The sequence below is a fragment of the Cyprinodon tularosa genome, unplaced genomic scaffold, assembly GCF_016077235.1.
Source record: "Cyprinodon tularosa strain WSP-4 unplaced genomic scaffold, ASM1607723v1 ctg911, whole genome shotgun sequence".
In the NCBI taxonomy this organism is placed as follows: domain Eukaryota; kingdom Metazoa; phylum Chordata; class Actinopteri; order Cyprinodontiformes; family Cyprinodontidae; genus Cyprinodon; species Cyprinodon tularosa.
The window spans coordinates 141204-165217 of record NW_024039687.1 but is presented as its reverse complement, the minus strand read 5'-3'; the positions used below and the strand labels follow the sequence as shown (position 1 = coordinate 165217).

General features: G+C 39.7%; 1 protein-coding gene across 1 annotated transcript in view; it reads right to left on the bottom strand.

Moving 5' to 3' along the window:
- Positions 1-6704: 6704 nt before the first annotated feature.
- LOC119776134 (homeobox protein aristaless-like 4) overlaps positions 6705-24014 on the bottom strand; it is a 38333-nt gene continuing 21023 nt past the window's right edge. Inside the window, exons 3-4 of the mRNA XM_038274404.1 lie at positions 10203-10331; positions 6705-8346 (exon numbers count right to left, since the gene is read on the bottom strand). Of these exons, the coding sequence (XP_038130332.1) occupies positions 8026-8346; positions 10203-10331 (450 nt within the window). The 3' untranslated portion in view covers positions 6705-8025. The remainder of the gene's footprint in view (positions 8347-10202; positions 10332-24014) is intronic.

Here is a 24014-nt window from a genome sequence, read left to right as displayed (position 1 = left end):
GTCCCAGGAAATATGGACGTTTGGTCACCCTATATTAATTTGCTCTCAAATCCCATTTGATCCCAACTAACCAAATGAATAGCCAAGAGTCTGTGCTAACTCTAGAGGACCTGCAGAGATTCAATGCTACGGTAAAAAGGAATTGAGATTTCTTTTAGTTGTGCACTCCAAAACTTTTGCAATTATAGAAGACTGGCTGAAAGAAAAATTGTTGAAAGAAAATAACAAAAACTCAGATTTGCAGTTTGCCAGCAGCCATGCGGGAAACACTGCGAAAATGTGAAATAATTTGCTCTGGTAAGACCAACTTTTGTCTTGACTCTAAAGACTTTTGTAAGGCTTGGTAACTCATGCCAATGCTCTCCATTTCTTTTTGGGTGCACATGCTTCCCATTAAATGTTTCTGTTCTGTGTTTTGTCAATATTCTTGTTGTTTGTGATTAATTTCACATCCTTGTCAAAAGCTAGAACTAAGTATGAATTGAATGAACAGTCAAACCCTCTTATGAGGACATTTGACTGGGAAAAGATGCATGCCTTCATCTTCGAGCGCCGATTCTTTACCAAAGAGAAGGGCTGTGGTCTTTGTCTCAAACCCAAACAGGAGCCGGCTCTTCCTTGGATGTCTTATTGGACAGAATCACTGCTTCAAATTGATTTTGATTTATGAGAACATGTCAACGAAAACTGTTCGAATGAGGACCATGTTGGTTTCATCACAGCCAGTCTGAGTTAATGCAAGTGTACAATGCTTTAGCTCCAGTCCCGTAATGTTTAAGGAGTCTTTTTATTAGTGCATGGAATCTGATTTACAGTGCAAGTATTAGCTTTCATCTGAGGGATCTTTTAACACTGTAAATAGTAGCAACCTTTAAAATATGATCTAGAAAAGATTTTAATTGAAAGCTGATATGAGGACAGATTTATTGCATCAGGGTTGCTAACAATGGTCCTTAATGAGCAGTTCAGAGTGAGTGAGTGGTCAACTGATGGGAAAATAAAGCAGTGAAGAAGGAATCGGATATTTCCCCTCTGCAGCATCAGCCCGGTCCTGATGTAGAGGAGTGAACTTTGAAGTGCCTTAATGGTCCTTCAACTATATGGGTCTGTATAAGGGTTTCCTGGCTGGAGCAGCATGACCCTTTATGTTTAATGAGAGCTTCTCGGGACTTAGGAGGTGGCTTTTCGTCTGCTGTTCCTCTCTCTTTGTGTTCGTTTAGTAGTAAAACAGAAAAGTTATAAGGTTTGAGGATAGTCTCTGTAATTAGCGGCTCATTTTTTTAAACCAATGGAATGAGGCAGCATTTGTAACGGGTCATAAAAGAGTTAATAAAGGATAAAGATAACCAACCTACTTTTTCACTGCAGATGTACATTACATTGAATCTGACCTCTGCTCTTACCACTAGTAAGAAATAGTAGATGCCATATTTTCCATCCAGGGTGGACCCTGCCTCTCGAACATTGACAGTTATTGTTTGTCAGTTAGAAATTTAAATTTGCGTAAAAAGTCAAAACCATATATAAAAGCTAAATAACTAATAACTCATGCAAGATGATTAATTATATTAGCAGTAGTTCCTCTGAGTTTATTGAATCTATTCAGTAAGGACACTCCAGAAAAAAGGCCTAATTGGATATAAATGCTTTTAAATATATTTCATTTTTTAATTATAATTGAGCTTAGGCATAAGTTCAACTAAAGAAATTATTACTTACCCTCATCTGCCTCCGTCACAAGCTAATCAGCTTTGAACCACACCTCCACAATTTTAGAGTTCCAAATCCACAACTCAGTCTGCTACTTAGAGCGCAGGCAGTGGTTGCGCTACGTCTGATTCAGCTGACCTCCATTCAACCCACCTCCATCCCTTCCTCCACCTTCGTAGCTAAAGCTTCATCAGTGTCATTCCTCCCGGACTCTTACTGCATTCCCTTCTCCCGTCTGGCAGAAGACCGCCATGTTTAGCCTGGTTCTGCCAGAGGTTTCTTCCCAAAGGGGAGTTTTTCCTCTCCACTGTCGCTTCATGCTTGCTCATCATGGACAGGTTCATGTTACATGTGTTATTTAAGCTAGACTTCCATCTTCCAGGTCCCTGACCAACTTCATCTATCTCCACTCCACCGTCAGTTTCAGGCCTGGGGGGAAACATCCCTATTCTTTACACCTGTTTACGCATATCAAAGCAAAATTCAGTGCTAAAGTTTCCTGCTGAGGTCGAGCGCCAAAAACTAAAGTAATTGTATCTATAAAATTCTTTTGATTGTCTTTTCTTTCCATGTGAGTTTTTCAGATTGAATTGAAAGGTTCCCCTAAAATACAATTTAAAGGAACCCAGTGTCCTAGTGTAAAATGTCTCTGGATAGAATCAAGTAGTTTTCCGCACTGAAAAAAACGATCTAGAAATAAGTAAAAATGTCTCAAATTGAGTGAATTTACCCTTAATTTGAGTAGGTAAATGACATAATTTGCCAATTGAATGAGTATTTTTACTCTTAAAATAAGATATTTAGATAAAATGCACTTGAAATAAGACAATGTAATTGTGTTTTCTTATTTTAAATGTAAATTGTCTTGTTTCATTGGCAAAATATGTCTTTTACCTTCTAAATTCAAGAACAAATGCACTTATTTTAAGAAATAATGACTTACCTAGATTTAGATTTTTCCAGTGCAGTTTTCTTCCATCTTTTGGCTGCATTTGGGCGATCTATAGAGTGTAACTCTAACTAACCCTCGAAAGAAGGACTTCTTCACACTTTAATTTTTTCAGAGAATGATTTATTTCATTTAATTCAAAACAAATAATGTCAGAAAAACAAAGTATTAATTCTATACAAAGCCCTGCAGCACGAGGCACTGCTCTGATTCTTGGAAGTAAAAATGGACGGACTTCGCAGACATTTCTTCAAAAGCTGGGACACAGAGCTACCAGACGGCCTCAGCAACACTTCTTTTTTTCTTAAAAAAAAAAAAAAAAAGCACTGTAAGTGCAATAACTTACTGTATAATCAGAGACCATCAAAGATAAAAAAAAAAGTGATTAAGATACAACAAATACATTAAAAAGAAAGAAATTTGTTTTCTGAATTACAAAACAACTTTGCACACTTAGCATTATTGCTGTTATACTTCTTCGGTTTAGAACTAAAGGTCCAATATTAGAAAAAAAAAAAAAAGAAGCAAAAAACAAATCTACAAATAAACAAACAATATTATTTACATTGTTCACATTCAAACAATATGGCATCAATTATTTGAATTCAATTGCATTATTTCAGTAGTATCAACATAGATGAAGCGGCAGAGGAGAAGAGCATCGAGGAAAAACACCTTCACACTGCAAAAAATGGATATCTAAATAAGTAATTTTTGCTCAAATTTAGTGCAGTTTTTCTTGAATTGAGGAGGTAAGTGTGACACTTTGCCAATGGAACGAGACAATTTACATTTAAAATAAGAAAAAACTATAGTTTTGTCTTAATTCAAGCATATTTTAGCTAATTATCTTATTTTTGGAGTAAAAATACTAATTCCATTGGCAGGTCATCTTATTTACCTGCTCAAATTAAGGGTAAATACACTTAATTCAAGACATTTTTCACTTATTTCTAGATGTTTTTTGCAGTGCAAAATGACTAATGAATTGTTTTATCTGTGAAATCAGTCATTGGACTAATTTTTGCCATGTTTCAAACATGCCAGACATACTGTTGCACATTTTTTTTTCATTATTTTCCTTCAACAACACATTTATTAACTACATTTTGTTTTTGATTAGCTAAAACTCTCATAAAACCCAAGTTTTACACTGGAAAAAAATCGAAATCTTGATAAAACATTTTTTCTAAAAATTAGTAAATTTTTCTTGGATTGAGGAGGTAAAAGAGACATTTTGCCAATGGAACAAGACAAATTACACTTAAAATAAGCAAAAAAACAATTGCAGTGTCTTATTTCAAGTGCATATTATCTAATTATCTTATTTTAAGAGTAATAATCCTCAAACTTTCTCATTTACCTACTCAAATTAAGGGTAAATACACTTAATTTAGGACATTTTTACTTATTTCTAGATCGTTTTTCCAGTGTAAATGATAATAGGATTATATGTGGCCTAGCTGGTGTCATACACTGGAAAAAATCCAAATCTAGATGAGTCATTTTTTTCTTAAAATACGTGCATTTGTTCTTGAATTGAGAAGGTAAAAGGACATTTTGCCAATTTAACAAGACAATTTACATTTAAAATAAAAAAAAGCAATTGTATTGTCTTATTTCGAGTGCATTTTATCTAAATATCTTATTTTAAGAGTTAAAATACTCATTCCATTGGCAAATCGTCTCATTTACCTGCTCAAAATAAGGGTAAATACACTTAATTTAAGAATTCCTTACTTATTTCTAGATCGTTTTTCCATTGTAGAAATCAGCTGAAACACTAATGATGCCTGTGATTAGGATCACCCAGGAGCCCAGCTCTGGTGACAACCCTCTAAAGGTGAGCTAACACAAACAGATCTCTGCTCTCTTAAGCTCTCACTATCCTGTGAGCCAAACATTACAGAAAACTATTCAAGAAAGCCATGCAGTCTGTGGCAGACTCTGAACTAATGTGTAATTATAAATTGAGCATTTGCATATGTTAGCAGCCCTGCAGGCATAATTTAAAGCGGTGTTTACATGGCGGGAAAACGTGGACCGATGCTAATTAAGTTTGTCTCTTTCTGTTAGCTGCTGATTGAAGCTGACACGGTAGGTTTGTGCTGAAGGTTGCTGCAGCGGGGACTCTGTTTCCTGAAACTGGAGGCCAGAGCCCCACGGAGGCAAACCCTGGGAGGGGAAATGACAGTTTGCTTTGAAATTACTGCCTGCCAACATAACCAGACTAAATGGACGGCCCATTTCTGATCGAGCTTGATTAGCTTCACTTTACTGCGTTAAACCTTTGCCCTTTTTAAACTCCTCACAACAGGCTTGGATATAATGATTGTTTTCTGTCATAATCGTAGTTTGCAATAGAAAGTGACAGGATGTAAACGGTTTGCCGTATGAGTGTGTCTGGGACTGCTCAGAATGAACAGACTTGTTCTCAGATAGCTTACAAAATGCCAGCTTTGTTTGAAAATGTAAACAGTCTGAAGTGTTAGGCATAACCATTACGAGTGCAGCCGGCCAGCTGAAATGAAAACATGATAAAGGAGGAAAATAATAAGCCAGAAAGAAATTAAACGACTTTTTAATCAGATTCTGCACATTTCATTAAGCCTTCATGAAGCGTTTTTCAATTGCTTGTGTTCTTAAACCTCTCAGCGTTGTGAATTTTAATAGGTTGTAAAACCCTTTAACTTAATGAGGCCAGAGAGATCAGGAGTTATGCGCAGCACTTCTCTAAAGATGTGTGAAAAGTTTTAAGCATTAGAGTAACATATTCTCACACTGCAAAATGTTATTTTTTGGAGAAATAATTGCTCTCAATAAAATCCCCTTTGAGTCATTGCCACTTCTGAGGTTATAACTTTGTTTAAAATCCTTATTTAAGGAGGAAACCTGTTATTCTCTATCACAATCACAAGGCTGCAGAAAACAGAAAACCATCTTTGACAATTCCTCTCTACACAATCTCTCAGGAATGTCCAGAGTCATGCGAGCTTTTCTGATCTCAGATCTCAGATCCTTTTAATTGGCCAAAAAAAAACTAATTTTCTAGTTTCTTTAGTGGAGAAAACTGATGTTCTAGTTAAATTGTCGTAAATAGAAACAAGGTTTAAAGGCCGCTTGAGGACCAAATAGCATCATGGATCCTGCACCGTGTTTAGATGCATGTTACCACACTACTCTATGGCTGTGAAACATGGACAGTCTATCAGCGTCCTGCCAAGAAGCTGAACCACTTTCACACCACCTGCCTCAGGAAACTTCTGGGAATAAAGTGGTGAGATAAGATCCCAGACACCGAGGTCCTCACCCATGCTGACCTGCCCAGCATTTACACTAGGGTTGTCAAAAGTATCGATACTGAAACGTTGTATCCGGATACAATACTCGTTTTTAAAAGTATCGATACTGTGCCACCACCAGTGGCACCTAAGCAGTCATTCATCTAAAGTGCAGAAAAGAGGACAATGCACTTTCAGAACACTGTGTGATTGAATAATTCTACGCACTTTTCAGTTTCACACTTTTTTTTTGTAAGACGCACTGCAAAAACAATCTAGAAATAAGTAAAAATTTCTTAAATTAAGTGTATTCACCCTTAATTTGAGTAGGTAAATGAGATAGTTTGCCAATGGAATGAGTAATTTTACTCTTAAAATAAGATAATTAGATAATATGCACTTGAAATAAGACAATGCAATTGTGTTTTCTTATTTTAAATGATAATTGTCTTGTTCCACTGGCAAAATGTCTCTTTTACCTCCTCAATTCAAGAACAAATGCACTTATTTTAAGAAAAAATGACTTATCTAGATTTAGATTTTTTGCAGTGCAGCTGCTGAGAATTATTTTTGTTTCTTAACCGGTTTGGCTAGTGTCATTATGTGTGCAAAGCATAGCCAAGTACGGAAAACTTAATTTTAATTTTATAAATTTTTTATCAAGCTTGCTTAATATTGTGCACAGCATACAACCTCAAAATATTGTTCTTATTGTTTGTTGTATTTATTTATCGTATTTTATTTATTAATTAAAATATTTCTGTAGAATTTTGGAGTCTTTGTTTTTATCCTTGTGGTATCGAAAATGGTATCGATAATCGAATATTTTCCTTAGTATCGGTATGGAGTTGAAAAGTTTAGTATCGTGACAACCCTAATTTACACTATCCTGATGCAGTCCCAGCTTCGTAGCTCGCATGTCTGATGTCCGCATCCCAAAGAAACTGTTGTTTGGCGAGCTACAGCAAGGAAAACGCTCCCAAGGTGGACAAAAGAAGCGTTTCAAGGACACGCTCAAAGCCTCGTTGAAGGCCTTCAACATCGACCACAACACATGGGAGCAGGCAGCGCAAGACAAAGGAATGTGGTGATCCGCTGTTCAAAAAGGTGCCAAAGCTTGCGAGGCAAACCGGATCGCTGTGGCTGTAGAGCGTAGGCAAGCCAGGAAGATCAGAGCTGCCAATCTTGCACCAGACGCCACCATTCCCTGTCCACATTGCCCAAGACTATTCCGTGCACAGATTGGCCTGATCAGCCACCTGCGTACTCATAGACTCTAACTTCCCCAACCATAGCATGAATAGATGGTCCTCATCGTATCGACTGACGAACAGGAGGAGTTCCAAAACACCTGGACTGTTTGCTGCCAGAAAGATTGAAAGTACTCCCATCGGACCAAAGGGATTGTGGGGGAGTGGGGGCGTAGTGGTCAGGGCATAGAGCTTGGAATCCTGAGGTTCTAAGTTCGAGCCCCACTCCCACAAACTGCCACTCTGGGTCTCTGAGCAAGACCCTTAACCCCACGATGGCAGCCCACTGCTCCACAAAGGGATGGGTTAAATGCAGAGATTTTATTTCTCCAATGTGAGATTAATAAGAGTTCTATTATTCTATTTAATTATTATTAAAAGGCTTTTCTTTGTATAAAATCAGCCTATCATGATTATTATTAAGGCTTAGGGAGAAAGTAACTATTTGCTTTATAAAGATGAGCTTTGATTTCTCAACATGTACCTACATTTAAGGCTGTTTTTCTCTAATATTGTCAATGTGAGTTGATGCTATTAATGATTATTTTAAGGCATTTCATTCATTTTTTACTAGAAAATCAACATGTGCTGAAGGCGTTTTTTTTGTGTATTTGTCTTAAACGCAGCATCTGCTGGTCATTGTCCCAGTTATCTGGATTGGATGGGCTGCTGTTTGGGCCCCCCTTATCTCCTCTGTCCCCCCCCCCCTGCTCATTTGACCTGCGTTATCATTAGTGCTCTCAGGAAAAAACTCTCTCCTCCTACTCAGTGCTGGCTGATGGCTGCTCTGGAGATGAGGCCATCGAAGGAACCAGGGTGGGTCTGCACTGGGACATCATGTAGCCCAAGAGATGGCTGCACTGTGTTCCTTGGCCTTCATCCGCAGTGCAGCTATGCTGGAGGACTTGCGATCTGGATCAACGTTGAGGTCATAACCGTTGATTCCACCACTGATCCCGGCACCCCCAAACAGACTGCCCATGTGAGTCTGTCCCATGTGGCTGCTCCCTGGACTGGGGACACTCAGGAAGTCAGAGACACCTCCAGGAGCGTGAGGGTGAGGTGGCATGCAGGAGGGGACGGAATCGCAAGGCATGACACAGCCTGGTACCGGGGAAGTTGCACTGCTGCTCCCGATCCACGAGGGGTTCTGGATCTAAAGGAGAAGAGGAGGAATTATGGTTTAGTACTTGCTTCTAATAAATAATATATGTAGAATTGAAATGCATTAATGAATCAAGTCCACAGGGTGAGAACTTAATAATCTAGAGGGGATAAGTTCAACTCTTCTATGTTTGGCTCCAACCATTTGCTTAATTTCTGTTCTGGATATAATAGATACATGCAGGAGCAACAACCATGACATCCATCACATTGGAGCAGTTCTTTGTCTTCTCTTGTGGCACAATAATGTAGCTGTAGTCTTGCGATCAAATGAAAAAGGAAAATGTTTTACTTTATTAAACTTATTTTATTTAAAAAAGAAAACCAAATTCTGACCTATGAGGTACAAAAGTTCATCTGACGTGAGAAGTAATGTTAGAATAGGTTGTGTAAATTAGGAAGGAATTCTCTACATTATAAAAGTAGAGTTTTTTTATGCATTTTGCTTTAAATTTTATATTTATCCGTTTATATACTCCTATAGTTTAGTCAATGTAAAGACAACAAGATAACTTGGAGTTAAAGTAAAAGAAAGCTTTTAAAGCTGTTGTTGGTTGTTGGTTTTAAATCCAAGGTGCTATCCTTAGCCCTCCCACTCTCTAATCCTTATGCCTCTTTAACTAACCTAAGACTAAATACTAACCTGTGAATGTTAAGCACTGTCAACTCTTTTCCCGACTACAATTAAATAGTTGTAAAAGTATCCTGTGCATTAAAACAACATCAAATCTCCTAAAAACATATATAGTGACCATTTTAAGTCTGGGCAAACTTCATCACAACATAGAAAACTTGACTCCCTCATTGTTTATGCCCAATAAATACTTCTAAATAAATTTAAAACAGTCATATTCTCTTGTTCGTTAATATATAAAGTCCAGAAAAAGGTACAAATGAGCAGGTGCTCCAGATATTTTTATCTGCCCCCCATAGAGAGCTGAACACAGTGTTTTATTGTCATTACATTGTCACAAGTACAGAGCAACGAAATGAACTCTCTGCATTTAACCCATCCCCTTGGGGAGCAGTGGGCTGCCATTGTGCGGCGCCTGGGGAGCAGTGTGGAGCTAAGGGTCTTGCTCAGGGACCCAGAGTGGCAGTCTGTGAGAGTGGGGCTCAAACTCGGAACCTCAGGATTCCAAGCTCTATGCCCTAACCACTTAGCCTCGTGAGACCATCCTGATCTCGCGAGCTTTCAAGGTTTCACTCGCAGATCAGTCTGGAGACTCTCGGTTAAAGAAAATTTGGAGCCGTTCACCAAACGAACGTCCAATCAGCGTTGGCTTTGAGGCGGGTTGAGGTGTGACGCAACGAGAAGCGCGACAGTTCAGTCTAAAGAACATGGCGGCTTCAGCCGATGAAACTAGCGTTAGCGTGGCTATCGAGCAAGTTTTATCGGAATTACAGAGTATTTCTTCACTGAAAGAAGAGCAAAACACTGCTCTGGAGGCTTTTCTCAGAGGAAAAGATGTTTTTGCTCTTCTCCCGACTGGTTTCGGCAAGAGTTTGATCTATCAATTGGCTCCTCTTCGTCGTCGCTCTGTTAGTACGTCTTATGCTTCTTTGATCTGATTGGTTTATTTGGCCCGTCTATCACCTACATAGGCCAATCAGCTAACCAGTATTTTCGCCCCTTCCCAAAATTACTTCAACGGAAGGTTTGCGGAGCAAATCCATCTGGCGGAGTCAGGTTACTAACCACTAGGACGCCACTCTCCAGTGAGGTTCACATTGTTCATTGGATTTTACATAAATCCTCGAAAGGACACATAAATGATTGGGTTGAAATATTAATCACTTCACTTTTTTTGATAACTACTGTTTTCTGTTGACCTCTAATATCCTTACCTGTGCATAGTTTTCAGGTCGAGTAAGAAGCGGCAGTTCGTAAGTAGTGGAAAAGTGTGTGCGCACTTGTTGCATCTGGCCAAAACGCTCCCTCTTCCTCCACTTGGCTCTGCGATTCTGAAACCACACCTGCAAAGAAAGCAGTCCATCAGAACAACCAATCAATAATGCAAAGGGATGCAAATAAAACAAAAATCTGATTTTCTTTCCTTTACATCTATACTAAAGTTTCTTATAGGATTTAAAACAGCAAGCTGTTCTAGAAACTGAGCTATTTTACTGATCTAGTCAAAGAAAAACAAGGTGAAATTATTGAATATACCAAAAAAAAAAAAAACACATGAAAGTCATTTAGAGCCTTGACTTGTCTTTAAAGTGCTGTCCACGCTGAGCTATTGATGTGAAAATGGTGAGTCTCCCCCGGTGCTGTGTGCTTCAGCTTTGATACAAAGCCGTCTGCCTCCCCTCATGATGCCAGCGTCGACAGATCCACATCTGGGCCTGCAGCTGTTCATAAATCACTCTCAGAAAGGTGTGCTCTCTCCCATATGTCAGCACAGGGAATCCCTTTCTTACAGTCAAGGAGTATTGAACCTTTGACCAAGATGGTATATTCATGCATAAACTAATCGTCTGGGTTTCGGCTTTGTTTATTATGCTCCAATTACTTTATTGTGAGACAGCATGACTAAATAGTTGAGGTGGGATATGATATGTGCTCTAAGAAAATGCAAAAACATCTGCAGACTGATAACCCTCAGGATTTTTATTTAACTTTGTTAGCACTGCTGCGATGGACTGGCAACCTGTCCAGGATGTACCCTGCCTCTCGCCTGTAGACAGCTGGAGTCACCAGCACCCCTCACAACCCCACGCGGGATAAAGTGTGTCAGAAAATGGACGGTTGGATGGATAATTAGCACTGGCATTTTTGATGTGAGTGATATGGCTCACTGCTCAGGGTGGCATCTTCATAAGGGTCCCCTGAGCGAGGTCTTTACTAAATATTTTTATGTAATATCAATGGAAAGGGGTGAGGGTTACCAAAATTATGCAGGTTGACATGCTTGCAGTTATGATGAGGCTGCATCTTACAGTAGCAGCCGTAGAAAATGGCCCTTCGCAGTCAAACGCCAGCAGAATGGCAGCCAACTTCCCTCCAACTCCCAGCGACTATTGCAAAATTTTTTACTCTGACTCCACCCTTTTATTAAATTACACTGGAAAAACGATCTAGAAATGAGTAAAAATGTCTTAAATTACGTGTATTTACTAGGGATGCACGATATAATCGGCCCCCTATCGGTATCGGCCTTAAAACTGAATATCGGACATCGGCCACCCCACCGATATTTAACCCGATATTTGATCAGCTTCTGAGTTTCTAAAGTCTAAAAAAAAAAAAAATACTACTTCATCTTCTTCCTTAAAAACTTCTTTTTTACAGACTGAAAAACTTCTAAAGTCGAGGGAAAAAATATTGATACATTAAAATATCACAATATCTTCATATGCTGATATATTGCCATTTAAAAACACCATATCAATCTCTTTTACTAATGAAATATTGCTATATGTCATCGTTATGCTACGAAATCCCCCGAAAATTCACGAAATGTTGCCATATTTTTATATGTTGATATATTGACGCGGTATCGATCTATTTTACTAACAAAATCTCACAAGAATTTGCAAAATATCACGAGAGTTTGTAACAGAACGATGAAATTTCACGAGATTTTGAAAGTAAAATAGATCGATACCGTGTTTTTAAAAATCAATTTGATATCAGCATATGAAAATATATTTGAGTATATTATTTTTCAAAGTGTCAGAAATGGATAACAAAACTACTATTTTCAATGACTACTTATTTTTGTCCAGCTTTAACATCGGTATCGATATCGGTTATCGGCTACATGAGTTTCAAAATATCGGCATATCGGATATCGGCCAAAATCCCAATAACGTGCATCCATAGTATTTACCCTTAATTTGAGCAGGTAAATGAGGTTGTTTGCCAATGGAATGAGTATTTTTACTCTAAAAATAAAATAATTAGATAACATGCACTTGAAATAAGACAATGAAATTGTGTTTTCTTATTTTAAATGTAAATTGTCTTGTTCAATTGGCAAAATGTCTCTTTTACCTCCACAATCCAAGAACAAATGCACTTATTTTAAGAAATAATGACTCATCTAGATTTTGATTTTTTTCCAGTGTACACGGTCTGACCAGGAGATGACGCTTCTCTTTAGATCTTAATGTCCACAAATCATGACAGAACATTTTCGTACAAATATTGATGTTTAAAAAGGATTTGTAGGGGACCAGCCAAGGGCCCATCAAGGAAAATGCACTGGAAAAACAATCTAGAAATAAGTAAATATTGCTTAAATGAAGTGTATTTACCCTTGATTCAAGTAGGTAAGTGAGATAGTTTGCCAATGGAATGAGCATTTTTACTCTTAAAATAAGATAATTAGATAATTTGCTCTTGAAATAAGACAATGCAATTGTGTTTTCTTATTTTAAATGTAAATTGTCTTGTTCCATTGGCAAAATGTCTCTTTTACATCCTTAATTCAAGAACAAATGCAATTATTTTAAGAAAAAATGACTTATCTAGATATATATTTTTTCCAGTGTGGGGAAATTTTTAATGACTACTACAGTATAAAAACTTGCTGCTTTGCTCCTTTATTCACTGTGACTAAAGCTGTTAGAAATTCGTACAATATTAATACCTGGCTCCGTTAATTGGTGTCAAACAAATTATGAAATAAATTAAGTAGTTAAAATGAAAAGGTTTAACCTAGCAAATTAAAAGAGACCAAAAAAAACGTTGTGAGGGGAAAAGATGCCCCATATTGTTGGTGAAATGAGTGTTTCTTTCAGCTAAAGTTGCCTTTACATTATTTGGCACCAGTGTGATCATTCTTCTCTAACCTTTCACGTTACCGAGACATTTTCATCCACACAACTGTTCGTTGGATATTTTCGATTTTACAACCGTCGTCCGAAAACCCAAGAGATCTTTATACCTGAAAAATCACCAGGCATCAACAACCATCCCACATTTCAATAAATTAAAATGCTTTTTATTTCCTGGTCTTAGTTTCAACTTCACCTTATTGTCTTCATCATATTTAGATGTTTAAATGCATGGAGATGCCGTTTTGCTATTTCTGTCGACAAGCCTTGTTAGTGTATATATTCTGAAGATGCAGAGGATAATCTAATATAAACTGATCCAGTGGAGCTACCCCTATTCATCAATCAGTGCAACAGCTGGTTTCCATGGACACTGGATATGCGTTGCCAACCAACAACCCGCTTGTTCTTCTTACATGTAAATCAAGGCTTTACTTTGTCAATACGGTCACTAAAAGATAAAGGAAAGTTTATGCCTTGTGTGACGCATTTTTTCTGGGTTTGAAAGCGTGAATCTTCTCTGGGGGATACGGTGCTCCGCTCGAGGCTCTAAACCAGGGGTGGATTTCAGTTCCTGGAGGCTGGTATCCTGCAACTTTTAGATCCGTCCTTGGTCCAACACACCTGAATCAAATGGCTGAGTTACCTCCTTAGTATAGAGTCAGTTCCTCCAAGTATCTCTATAGTTATGCTGCTATAGGCTTAGACTGCTGGAGGACATAGAGGCCATTTCTCAATATGCGTTCTTGAGCGTTCTCGTGTACTCGTGACACGTCATCAGCCTCAGCCCGAGTACCGTTCCAATTCTTGAGAACGCCAGATTGAGAACGCACTAAATCCCCAGATGTTGTTCTCGCCCAGCCCTCTTTATCGAGCATGCATCAGAGCAGACTTCTGCGTTCTTTAGACTGACCGCTTCCCCAGAATGCCCCGCGGCCGCAGCTTGATTCGAGACAGCGCTCACAGTGGTAAGTTAAAATTCCCCTTTCTGCTGCTGTTGTTCTTCAAAAGTACGTTTTGAAATCGTTTGAGGCGATAACATTATACATTGAAGCCTCCCTGTGTGGCCTGTTTACAGAGTTAGTGCGAAATAAAAATAAAAAAGTCCGACGTTGATCGGACCAGAGTGACCAGCAGATGACGTCACGAGTACGCTGCTGTTCCAATACACATACGTGCTTGCGTGCTCGCGTTCTAGTCAAGTCCGATCTTCCTGCGTTCTCGCCAAGAACGGACTTGACGAGAACGCGAGTACGTACTCGTGTTCTCGTGAACTGAGAAACGGCCAGGGAACCCTTTTTCATCATTCTGCTTCATTCTATCTCTATTCTCCCACAGAATCTGTTAGTTCAATCTCTAACGTTCTGCTCTCTCTGCTTTTTCTCATAGTAGCTTCATCTGGTCTGTTCCTGTTTGGCTGTGACTCCATCCTGGAGAGAAATATCAGCTGTGCTGCTGCCATCAACACCTTTGTTTATAGATGTTGGCCTGTTTTCCAGTGTAGTCCTGTTTCTCTGACTGTGACTAACTGGATGTGCTCTCTTCATCCTCTGACATGGGAGCTGGCTCGGAGCTCGTCTGCCTGGCTGTGTGTTTCCTGGACGGGGCCGCCTGTGGAGCTGGTTGACAGTTGCCTTTTGTATCTATGCTTCTTTTTCTATGTCTGCTTCTGTCTCCTTGAACCCTAGTCGGCCTCAGCAGATGGCCGCTCACACTGAGCCTGGTTCTGCTGGAGGTTTCTTTCTGTTCAAAGGGAGTTTTTTCTCTCCACTGTCGCTACAAGCATGCTTAGTGTGAGGGATTGTATTTGAGTCAATCAGTTGATTAAATCAACTGTTTTTCCTCAGATAGAAAACTTTGAATCAATCTGATTGTATGATGTGGTGAACTGTAAAGTGCCTTGAGATGATGTTGTAAATTTGGCGCTATAGAAATAAACTGAATTGAATTGAACCTAAGGCACATCTAAAAGTTGCAGGATAGCGGCCCTGAGGAACTGGAATTGCCCACCCCTAGCCTCGTGAGACCATCCTGATCTCGCGAGCTTTCAAGGTTTCACTCGCTAATCAGCCTGGAGACTCTCCGTTGAAGAAAATTTGGAGCCGTTCACCAAACGAACGTCCAATCAGCGTTGGCTTTGAGGCGGGTTGAGGTGTGACGCAACGAGAAGCGCGACAGTTCAGTCTAAAGAACATGGCGGCTTCAGCCGATGAAACTAGCGTTAGCGTGGCTATCAAGCAAGTTTTATCAGAATTACAGAGTATTTCTTCACTGAAAGAAGAGCAAAACACTGCTCTGGAGGCTTTCCTCAGAGGAAAAGATGTTTTTGCTCTTCTCCCGACTGGTTTCAGCAAGAGTTTGATCTATCAATTGGCTCCTCTTCGTCGTGGCTCTGTTAGTACGTCATATGCTTCGTTGATCTGATTGGTTTATTTGGCCCGTCTATCACCAACATAGGCCAATCAGCTAACCAGTATTTTCGCCCCTTCCCAAAATTACTTCAACGGAAGGTTTCCAGATGGATATGCGGAGCAAATCCATCTGGCGGAGTCAGGTTAGCCCACCCCTGCTCTAAAGCTTCCTTACACAGTCTAACAATATGTATTGTAAGATGCTTTGACGTCTATATTACAGGAAAACGTGAGTGGGGGGTTTATGTTTGTGTGTTGCACTGTGATGGACTGGCAACCTTTCCAGGTTGTAACCTGCGTTTCACTCAGTAACTGCTGGAGATAGAACTTACATAGGCTTATTTCTGTTCTTAGAGAAGGAAACATTTTGCGGAATATGGGCTCTTTGTTTAAAAGGCTTTGATTAAAAATAGTTTCATAAAAAATATGTCTTATATGAGGCACTTTTTCCACTGTTTTTTTTTTCCATTTCAATGAACAAGAACTAAAATGATGAGAAGAGGGATGGTGGGAGGCTCCACATGTTTGTTTGCATCTATTTGTTGGTTGTCTCAATGTAACCCTCCCAGGAGAAAAGTAGAAACATCTTCAAAGAATCCAGAGAGAGAGAGAGAATCCTGCTTTGGCGCGGGGGCTTGAACCCGTATTGTGGGTTGATTCCCAGCCCAATCAGCTTGTGGTTTCACAGTCCCTGACATGCAATTTTCCCTCAGTTATTCCCTTCAAATGCCACCACCCCCACCCCAACCACCCAAGTTTTTCTCTCCGTCATCATTTTTCTCAGTAAAGAAATGCACATCAAGGTTTAGAGGCAGAGCCGAGCTGTGTCGCACAAATGCGAATTTGCGGGATGCGCATGGTTGGAAAACCACATTTTCATTTGCAAAGTGTTTTCTGATGAGGTTGGGGTGAGATTTACTGAGATGAGACTAAATCAAGCAGAAGAACCCTTGGATTAATACAAATATCTTCTTCCTTTAGATGCTAATAGATTAGCGTACGCATTCTTGTTATTAATTCTTAACTTTTGGTTAATGAGAGTTATAGATAAAACTAGATTGTAACATTCCTCAGTTCAGCCAGTGAGATTAGAGAACTGCTGAGCCTTGCAAACGGGGAAGCAGAGATGTGATCTTGTTACTGGAACCCCTGATGTCAAGGTGAAGGGTTGTTGCCCTTTGTATTATGTCATATGTTTGAAAGGGGGCTCTGGGTCTATGCTATGCTCCCTCTGAAGGTTTAGGGTCTATTATTGTTTTCCATGCCTCCCTTTTGGTGGAACTTAAATTACATGAGCTCATTACATTACTGCTTTCCATATACATGCATGAGCCCTCACACCTGACGAGGTCCTGTTTGGACTGACGTCTGCTCGTACTGGATTTATATTTAGAGACATCGGAGAAGAAAAAGATAAAACAGAAAAGCAAACAGTTCCTTTTTTTTCTCTCTATTTTCAGCTATATTCATATTAATAATTCCTTTTTTTATCTTAAAGGAATAGTACACCCAAAACATGATTAGCCTTCATTTTCTACTCACCCCCATGCTGAACAACACTCTGGAGTACTTTTTTGATATCTCAAATGCATCTGGAGATCTGGGAGGCTTCTTGCTGTCTGCTGACATTCAAAAAATGGAGGTCTATGGCACCCGAGGCAGAAAGGTCCATAAAAGTCCATAAAAAACGTTTCAATATTCCTCCATACTGCTCGTCCAATGTATTCCAAGTGTCCTGAGTGGGTAGCGTCCAGAATTTACTCGAAACGAAGTCATTTAGAATGTTTTTAGAGCATAAACATTAGTGTATAGGATTTCCTAAAAGCGTGTTCACGAGTCTACGGAAACCGCGGCAGACCAAACCAGACGAAAGTGCGCATTCAGCGTCTGCTCTGCCGATAATGCAAGCCTAGAAGAAGAAATGTGCTGTTTACCTGTGCAAAGAAAGAAACAACGAAAGAAAAATGTCTGAGGACTTCAGTGTTGAGGAAGAGCATGAGTTCTTTGCCGAGCTGAATGCGCACTTTCATCTGGTTTGTTCTGCCGCGGTTTCCGTAGACTTGTGAACTCGCAGGCGGGCGCTTTTAGGAAATCCTATACACTACTGTTTATGCTCTAAAAACATTCTAAATGACTTCGTTTCGAGTAAATTCTGGACGCTACCCACTCAGGACACTTGGAATACATTGGACGAGCAGTATGGAGGAATATTGACACGTTTTTTGTGGACTTTTATGGACCTTTCTGCCTCGGGCACCATAGACCTCCATTATTTGAATGTCAGCAGACAGCAAGAAGCCTCCCAGATCTCCAGATGCATTTGAGATATCAAAAAAGTACTCCAGAGTGTTGTTCAGCATGGGGGTGAGTAGAAAATGAAGGCTAATCATGTTTTGGGTGTACTATTCCTTTAAGGGTTTACGTCCTTGGTGTTTGAAACATGCAGACAAAATTTGATTTGCACACATAAAACGCTGAGAAAATTATAACACCAGTGAAAGATTAATATCTTAGAGTCACGTTTTTTTGAATGCTCTACTTTTCTTCTAAGCGATAAACTATTCCAGCGTGTTGAGCCGTCATTTTAATTATAACAAATCATGATAAAGAAACTCCTTTTTTCTTATTCCTAATCTCTTTGCAGGCCTCCCACTCCTCTGCTAAAACTCATCCCTTTCTGTCCCTCAACACCCCTGACCCAGTAACACTGACCCCTTCCCGCCTCCCTCCAAATGTCGCTTTCCTCCCACCTCCCTTTTAAGTCGGCGAAGGGAAGTGGGGATATTGGAAAGTGAGATGGGAGAATGTTCAAACTGGGGCTTGTTTTCATTTCATGTTTAATTTCCTGACGCCTAAGCCCTCAGCTTCTCCACGCCTAACCTTTTCAACCTCTGGAAAGCGTGCAGACAAGAGCGACAGACCGGGGCGTCCACATACACACAGAAAGCAAAATCCACTTTGTACAGAATCTAAAGTCTGTCAGCAACAAATATTTCTAAGCTTGACTTTAAGAAACTATTTTTGGGAACTACTGTTACATTTGTGTTACTTAAGTGGTAAAGTTTCTCAGATTTTACTCCGACTATACAAGGAAACTTCAATGTTTTCTCAGATTTTCATTGTCTCACACTTACAGTATGAGCCTTTAGTCTTTTCTATTATGTGAGGAAAAAATTAGGGTTAATAGCAGTTAACTCTCTTGGTGTCTTTATAAAATAAAATCAGATTATTTGATACCAGAAACAAAAGCAGATTTTTTTACCTCATCTTTAAACAATTCAAATCTCAAAAATAAATATCTTTTTAAAAAATGTCTTTTTTTATGAACCTTGAAATTTGCTAATTATGGCTGATGTGTCAAATATAACCTTTTTTCTTTCCCCCTTCATTTTAAGGTTACACTGTAAAAACAATCTAGAAATGAGTAAAAATGGCTTAAATTAAGTTTATCTAACCTTATTTTGAGTAAGTAAATGAGACAATTTGCCAATGGAATGAGTATTATTACTCTTAAAATAAGATATTTAGATAGCCTGACGTAGTCCTACTCAATTCTAGTCAGAATCTGAGTCTGATGCTGCTCCATAGAGCTGTGATTATGGGGCGTGTTTCGAACGAAACAGGAAAAAAAATGCCTCTGCACTCAATTGGATAGACCTACAACCAATAAGAGCAACGGAGTGCGTGACGTATGTTAAGCAACGCATAGTTGTTGTCAACAAAAATCAAAGCGTGCAGTTGCAGGCCTATAATAAGAAGATGAGCCTTGATCGCGTTTCTCTGTTCCTCTTTTAAAATTAATTTGCTGTCGATATCTTCTAGAACAGACCTAATAGCAGAATCTACACACCTCTACTCTCCAGCGGCAGCCATTGTTGTTGTCACCCAAGCGCGCTTTGGTGACGTGGTTGATTACGTTACTGTTGATCAACTGTCCATCATCGTATAAAGCCCGCCCTGACAATTTGATTGGCCCACCAGATATTGTGCTAGCATACTCGCGCTACTGTTGAGCAATGCCAGACCGAACTTCCCGACCTCCAACGTTGTGGGCGGGACTAAGTTCGGAATGGCACCCAGGCTAATATTTAGATAAAATGCACTTGAAATAAGGCAATGCAATTGTATTTCAAATGTAAACTATCTTGTCCTATTGGCAAAATGTCTCTTTTACTTCCTCAATCCAAGAACAAATGCACTTATTTTAAGAAAAAAATTACTTTTCTAGATTTTGATTTTTTTCAGTGTAATAGTTATTAGAACCTAAAAAATGTATATAAATATTCAACTCCGAACAGATTGACTCTTCATAAATCTTACACTTAAATCAGATGTTATTCATATTTTTTATTTTCCTTCCCTTATCATTAAACTTCCCTCAACTTACTATAACTGGAAGAAAGAAATGTGTTAATGCCACCATTATTTAGCTTTGTATTGTTTGCTTCTCAATATATACATAATTGAAAGTAAGTAGTTCATGTTTTGATTAAAAATAAATCCAACTCCTGATTCCAGTCATTACCAGCCCCATGTGGTTTCCTATTCCAATTTGTCTTTGGAGTATTTTAATTCTTTTTTTTAATTCTTTTTAAACAGTTATCCTAAAGTTGAGAATATGAGACTGTTTATGGTTGATTTATCCACTTACATGGGAGAAAAGTACTTGCCATAAGAATGTTTTTTTCTTTCAGAGGTGACTTTGTCAGTGTGCTTCGGATTATTGACCTGCTGCATAAAGCAGCTCCAACTGTGCTTAAACTCATAAACTAATTGCTGGACTTTTTGCTTTTCTGACCGAGAAGAATTGGGGTCTTTAGTGCAGAATTTTTTTTTTTTTTTAAGTTCTTTTGTTTGCTCCTGGAGAAATATCAGTAGGTTCTTGCAGTAATTTTAATGACTCGACCAATAGAAGGAACCTCCAAGAGTCTCCATTTAACCAGAGTGGTTAAGTGAAGCCTCAAAGCTTTAGCCAGGACTATGTAAACCTTTAAAGTCTGGAAGTTTTCTACAGGTAGGATTTTTATATGTTGCTAGATTTCCTTGGTTATGGGGATGAGTTGCTTTCTGACATTTTCTACCTAAGTGATCTGTTATTGTACAGGTTTAGATGAGGCTAGTGCAACCATAGTAAGAACACTGTTAGTTGGTATTTTCTTTCCCCTTTTATTAAATAAAATTATAATTTGGAAACGGTGTTTTAGGTTATCTTTGTCTAATAAAAGCAGGTTGGGGGAGTAGCGGCTTGGTTTGGGCATAGAGCATAGAATCCTCAGGTTCTGAGTTTGAGCCCCACTCCCACAGACTGCTAGCCTCGTGAGACCATCCTGATCTCGCGAGCTTTCAAGGTTTCACTCTCTAATCAGTCTGGAGACTCTCCGTTAAAGAAAATTTGCAGCCGTTCACCAAACGAACGTCCAATCAGCGTTGGCTTTGAGGCGGGTTGAGGTGTGACGCAACGAGAAGCGCGACAGTTCAGTCTAAAGAACATGGCGGCTTCAGCCGATGAAACTAGCGTTAGCGTGGCTATCGAGCAAGTTTTATCGGAATTACAGAGTATTTCTTCACTGAAACATAGAAAACTTTACTTCCTCATTGTTTATGCCCAATAAATACTTCTAAATGAATTTAAAACAGTCATATTCACTTGTTCATTAATATATAAAATCCAGAAAAAGGTAAAAAGATATCCAGATATTTTTATCTGCCCCCCATAGAGAGCTGAACACAGTGTTTTATTGTCATTACATTGTCACAAGTACATAGCAACAAAATTAACTCTCTGCATGTAACCCATCCCCTTGGGGAGCAGTGGGCTGCCATTGTGTGGCGCCTGGGGAGCAGTGTGGAGTTAAGGGTCTTGCTCAGGGACCCAGAGTGGCAGTCTGTGGGTGTGGGGCTCGATCTCAGAACCTCAGGATTCCAAGCTCTATGCCCTAACCACTTAACCTCGTGAGACCATCTTGATCTCGCAAGCTTTCAAGGTTTCACTCGCAGATCAGTCTGGAGACTCTCCGTTAAAGAAAATTTGGAGCCGTTCACAAAACGAACGTCCAATCAGCGTTGGCTTTGAGGCGGGTTGAGGTGTGACGCAACGAGAAGCGCGACAGTTCAGTCTAAAGAACATGGCGGCTTCAGCCGATGAAACTAGCGTTAGCGTGGCTATCGAGCAAGTTTTATCGGAATTACAGAGTATTTCTTTACTGAAAGAAGAGCAAAACACTGCTCTGGAGGCTTTTCTCAGAGGAAAAGATGTTTTTGCTCTTCTCCCGACTGGTTTCGGCAAGAGTTTGATCTATCAATTGGCTCCTCTTCGTCGTCGCTCTGTTAGTACGTCATATGCTTCGTTGATCTGATTGGTTTATTTGGCCCGTCTATCACCAACATAGGCCAATCAGCTAACCAGTATTTTCGCCCCTTCCAAAAATTACTTCAACCAAAGGTTTCCAGATGGATATGCGGAGCAAATCCATCTGGCGGAGTCAGGTTAACAGACTGCCACTATGGGTCTCTGAACAAGACCCTTAACCCCACGCTGCTCCCCAGGCGCCGCACGATGGCAGCCCACTGCTCCCCGAGAGGATGGGTTAAATGCAGAGGAAAATTTCTCCAATGTGAGATTAATTAAGTTCAATTATTGAAATAAGAGTCTGACTGATGAAAAAGTTTATTTTTATTTTTATATTATATTTAATAAACCTTAAATCTGGTTTAAAGGCAAGTATAACTGCAGCACTACTACGACTTTTTGGAGTTCAGAGGCATTCAAACATAACAGAAGTCTGGTTTTAGTCTTGTCCCTCTTAAGTTAGTTCATAGCTTTAGCCGTAAGGGTATTTTAAACTACTAAACATAGTTATGCTAATAGAGTTTTCTGATGGAGTGACTTTCACCGCATGAAGTTTTTTTAATTTATATATAATAGTTTAATCAGTTCCCATCATGACCTTCAGTGCCCCTTGTCCCTAACAACATACCCAAGAGAATAAAGTTCACTGGCTGCCAACTCTTGCTACTTTTGTTTGTATTATTTAGCAGACATCTGCAAGTAAGGTGGTTCAGTACTCTTGGAGCTCAAAATGCTTGGCAGCGATACAGTAATTGCTAAAGACGCTGACAGCAAAATGCAGCTTACAGAGCCATTATAGAGCTTTATTTATGCTCCGGAGCCAGCAGGCAGAGAAAGAGAGAGAGGAAGAAGGAGAGAGGGAGGGCAGAGTCTCAAGCTACAAAAACAGCTTTGAAGTCCAGCCGTCTCACCTCATCTCTGTCATCCAGGTCCGCTGCAATTGATGGAGTGCCTCGCTCACTTACTCACACACGCAGCCCCCTCCTCCATTAAATTCGGGCAGCGGGGTGAAGTCCGAGACTGTGCCTCAGAGCTAATTGTACCAAACTGGTGGCAGCAGAAGTCACATGAGTGATTACAGAAAGCTGCAGCCAGACTTTATGAAGACATTCATCACCAAACTGAGGATGAAGCTGAAGGCCTCTAATGGCGGTGTTTAGGCAGAGAACATCTGTAGTGTGCATTTCAATCGCTGTTCTGCAGGAGATGAAACGGTTTCTCCAATTGCCTGGCAAGCTCCAAGTGCGCCACAGTCCTCAACAATTGGATATCCCTGGACTTTGTCTCCATGGACCTTCAGTTGAAATTTGGGGGTTTAGTCTTGATTGCACGCATATCTGGAGCCCGATGTTAGATGTTTGGGTCAAACCTCACAGTGACTCTGCTGTGCGCTGGTAAGATGAAAAACGTAATCATATTCATGTGGGGAATGGACAAGCCCATGTGAACGCTACATGAATGTGCTTATTTTACTGTACCACCACGAGGACCAGGCCAGGTTCCTCTGTCCCTGACTATGTCTCAGGCCCTGCGTGGAAATTGAAACTGGCATCTCAGAGTGTCTTTTATATCCATGCCAAATAGCTTCAATGACTTTCCATGTGTTTCCCTTCCATGCCTCCAGAGCGGTGCACTGAGGTGGTTTGAACATGGTAGTCACTGCAGAGAAACCCTTGGCCTCTGACCCTCATTTGAAGTCTGGCCCGTGTAAAGGCAATGAGCATTTCTCCATCCCATAAACCCTAAACTCTGATCTGAAACTAGCAGGGAGGAAAAACAAACTTGCTTTTCCGCTGATCAGAACAATCTTTGCTGACTCTCATAGCTTTATCTATCGGTTCCATTCGGATTATTAGCATGCAAGCAATAACAAGTGTCCTTTTACATCATGAGAGGTTTCACTGAGTTTTATCCTTGCAGCATTCTGTATATTAGCTTACATTTTTCTCCCAACATTCTTCCTCCTACGTCAAACAATCCTACTCAATTAGCAAAGGGTTCCTTTTTTAGGTTTGCTGGTCTGGTGCTTGTTTTCATCACTGGACCTTCATCTAAAGCTCTGGAGCCCTGCATGATGTCAGTGAATTTTTAACTCTGACTCATTTCTTGTTTAGT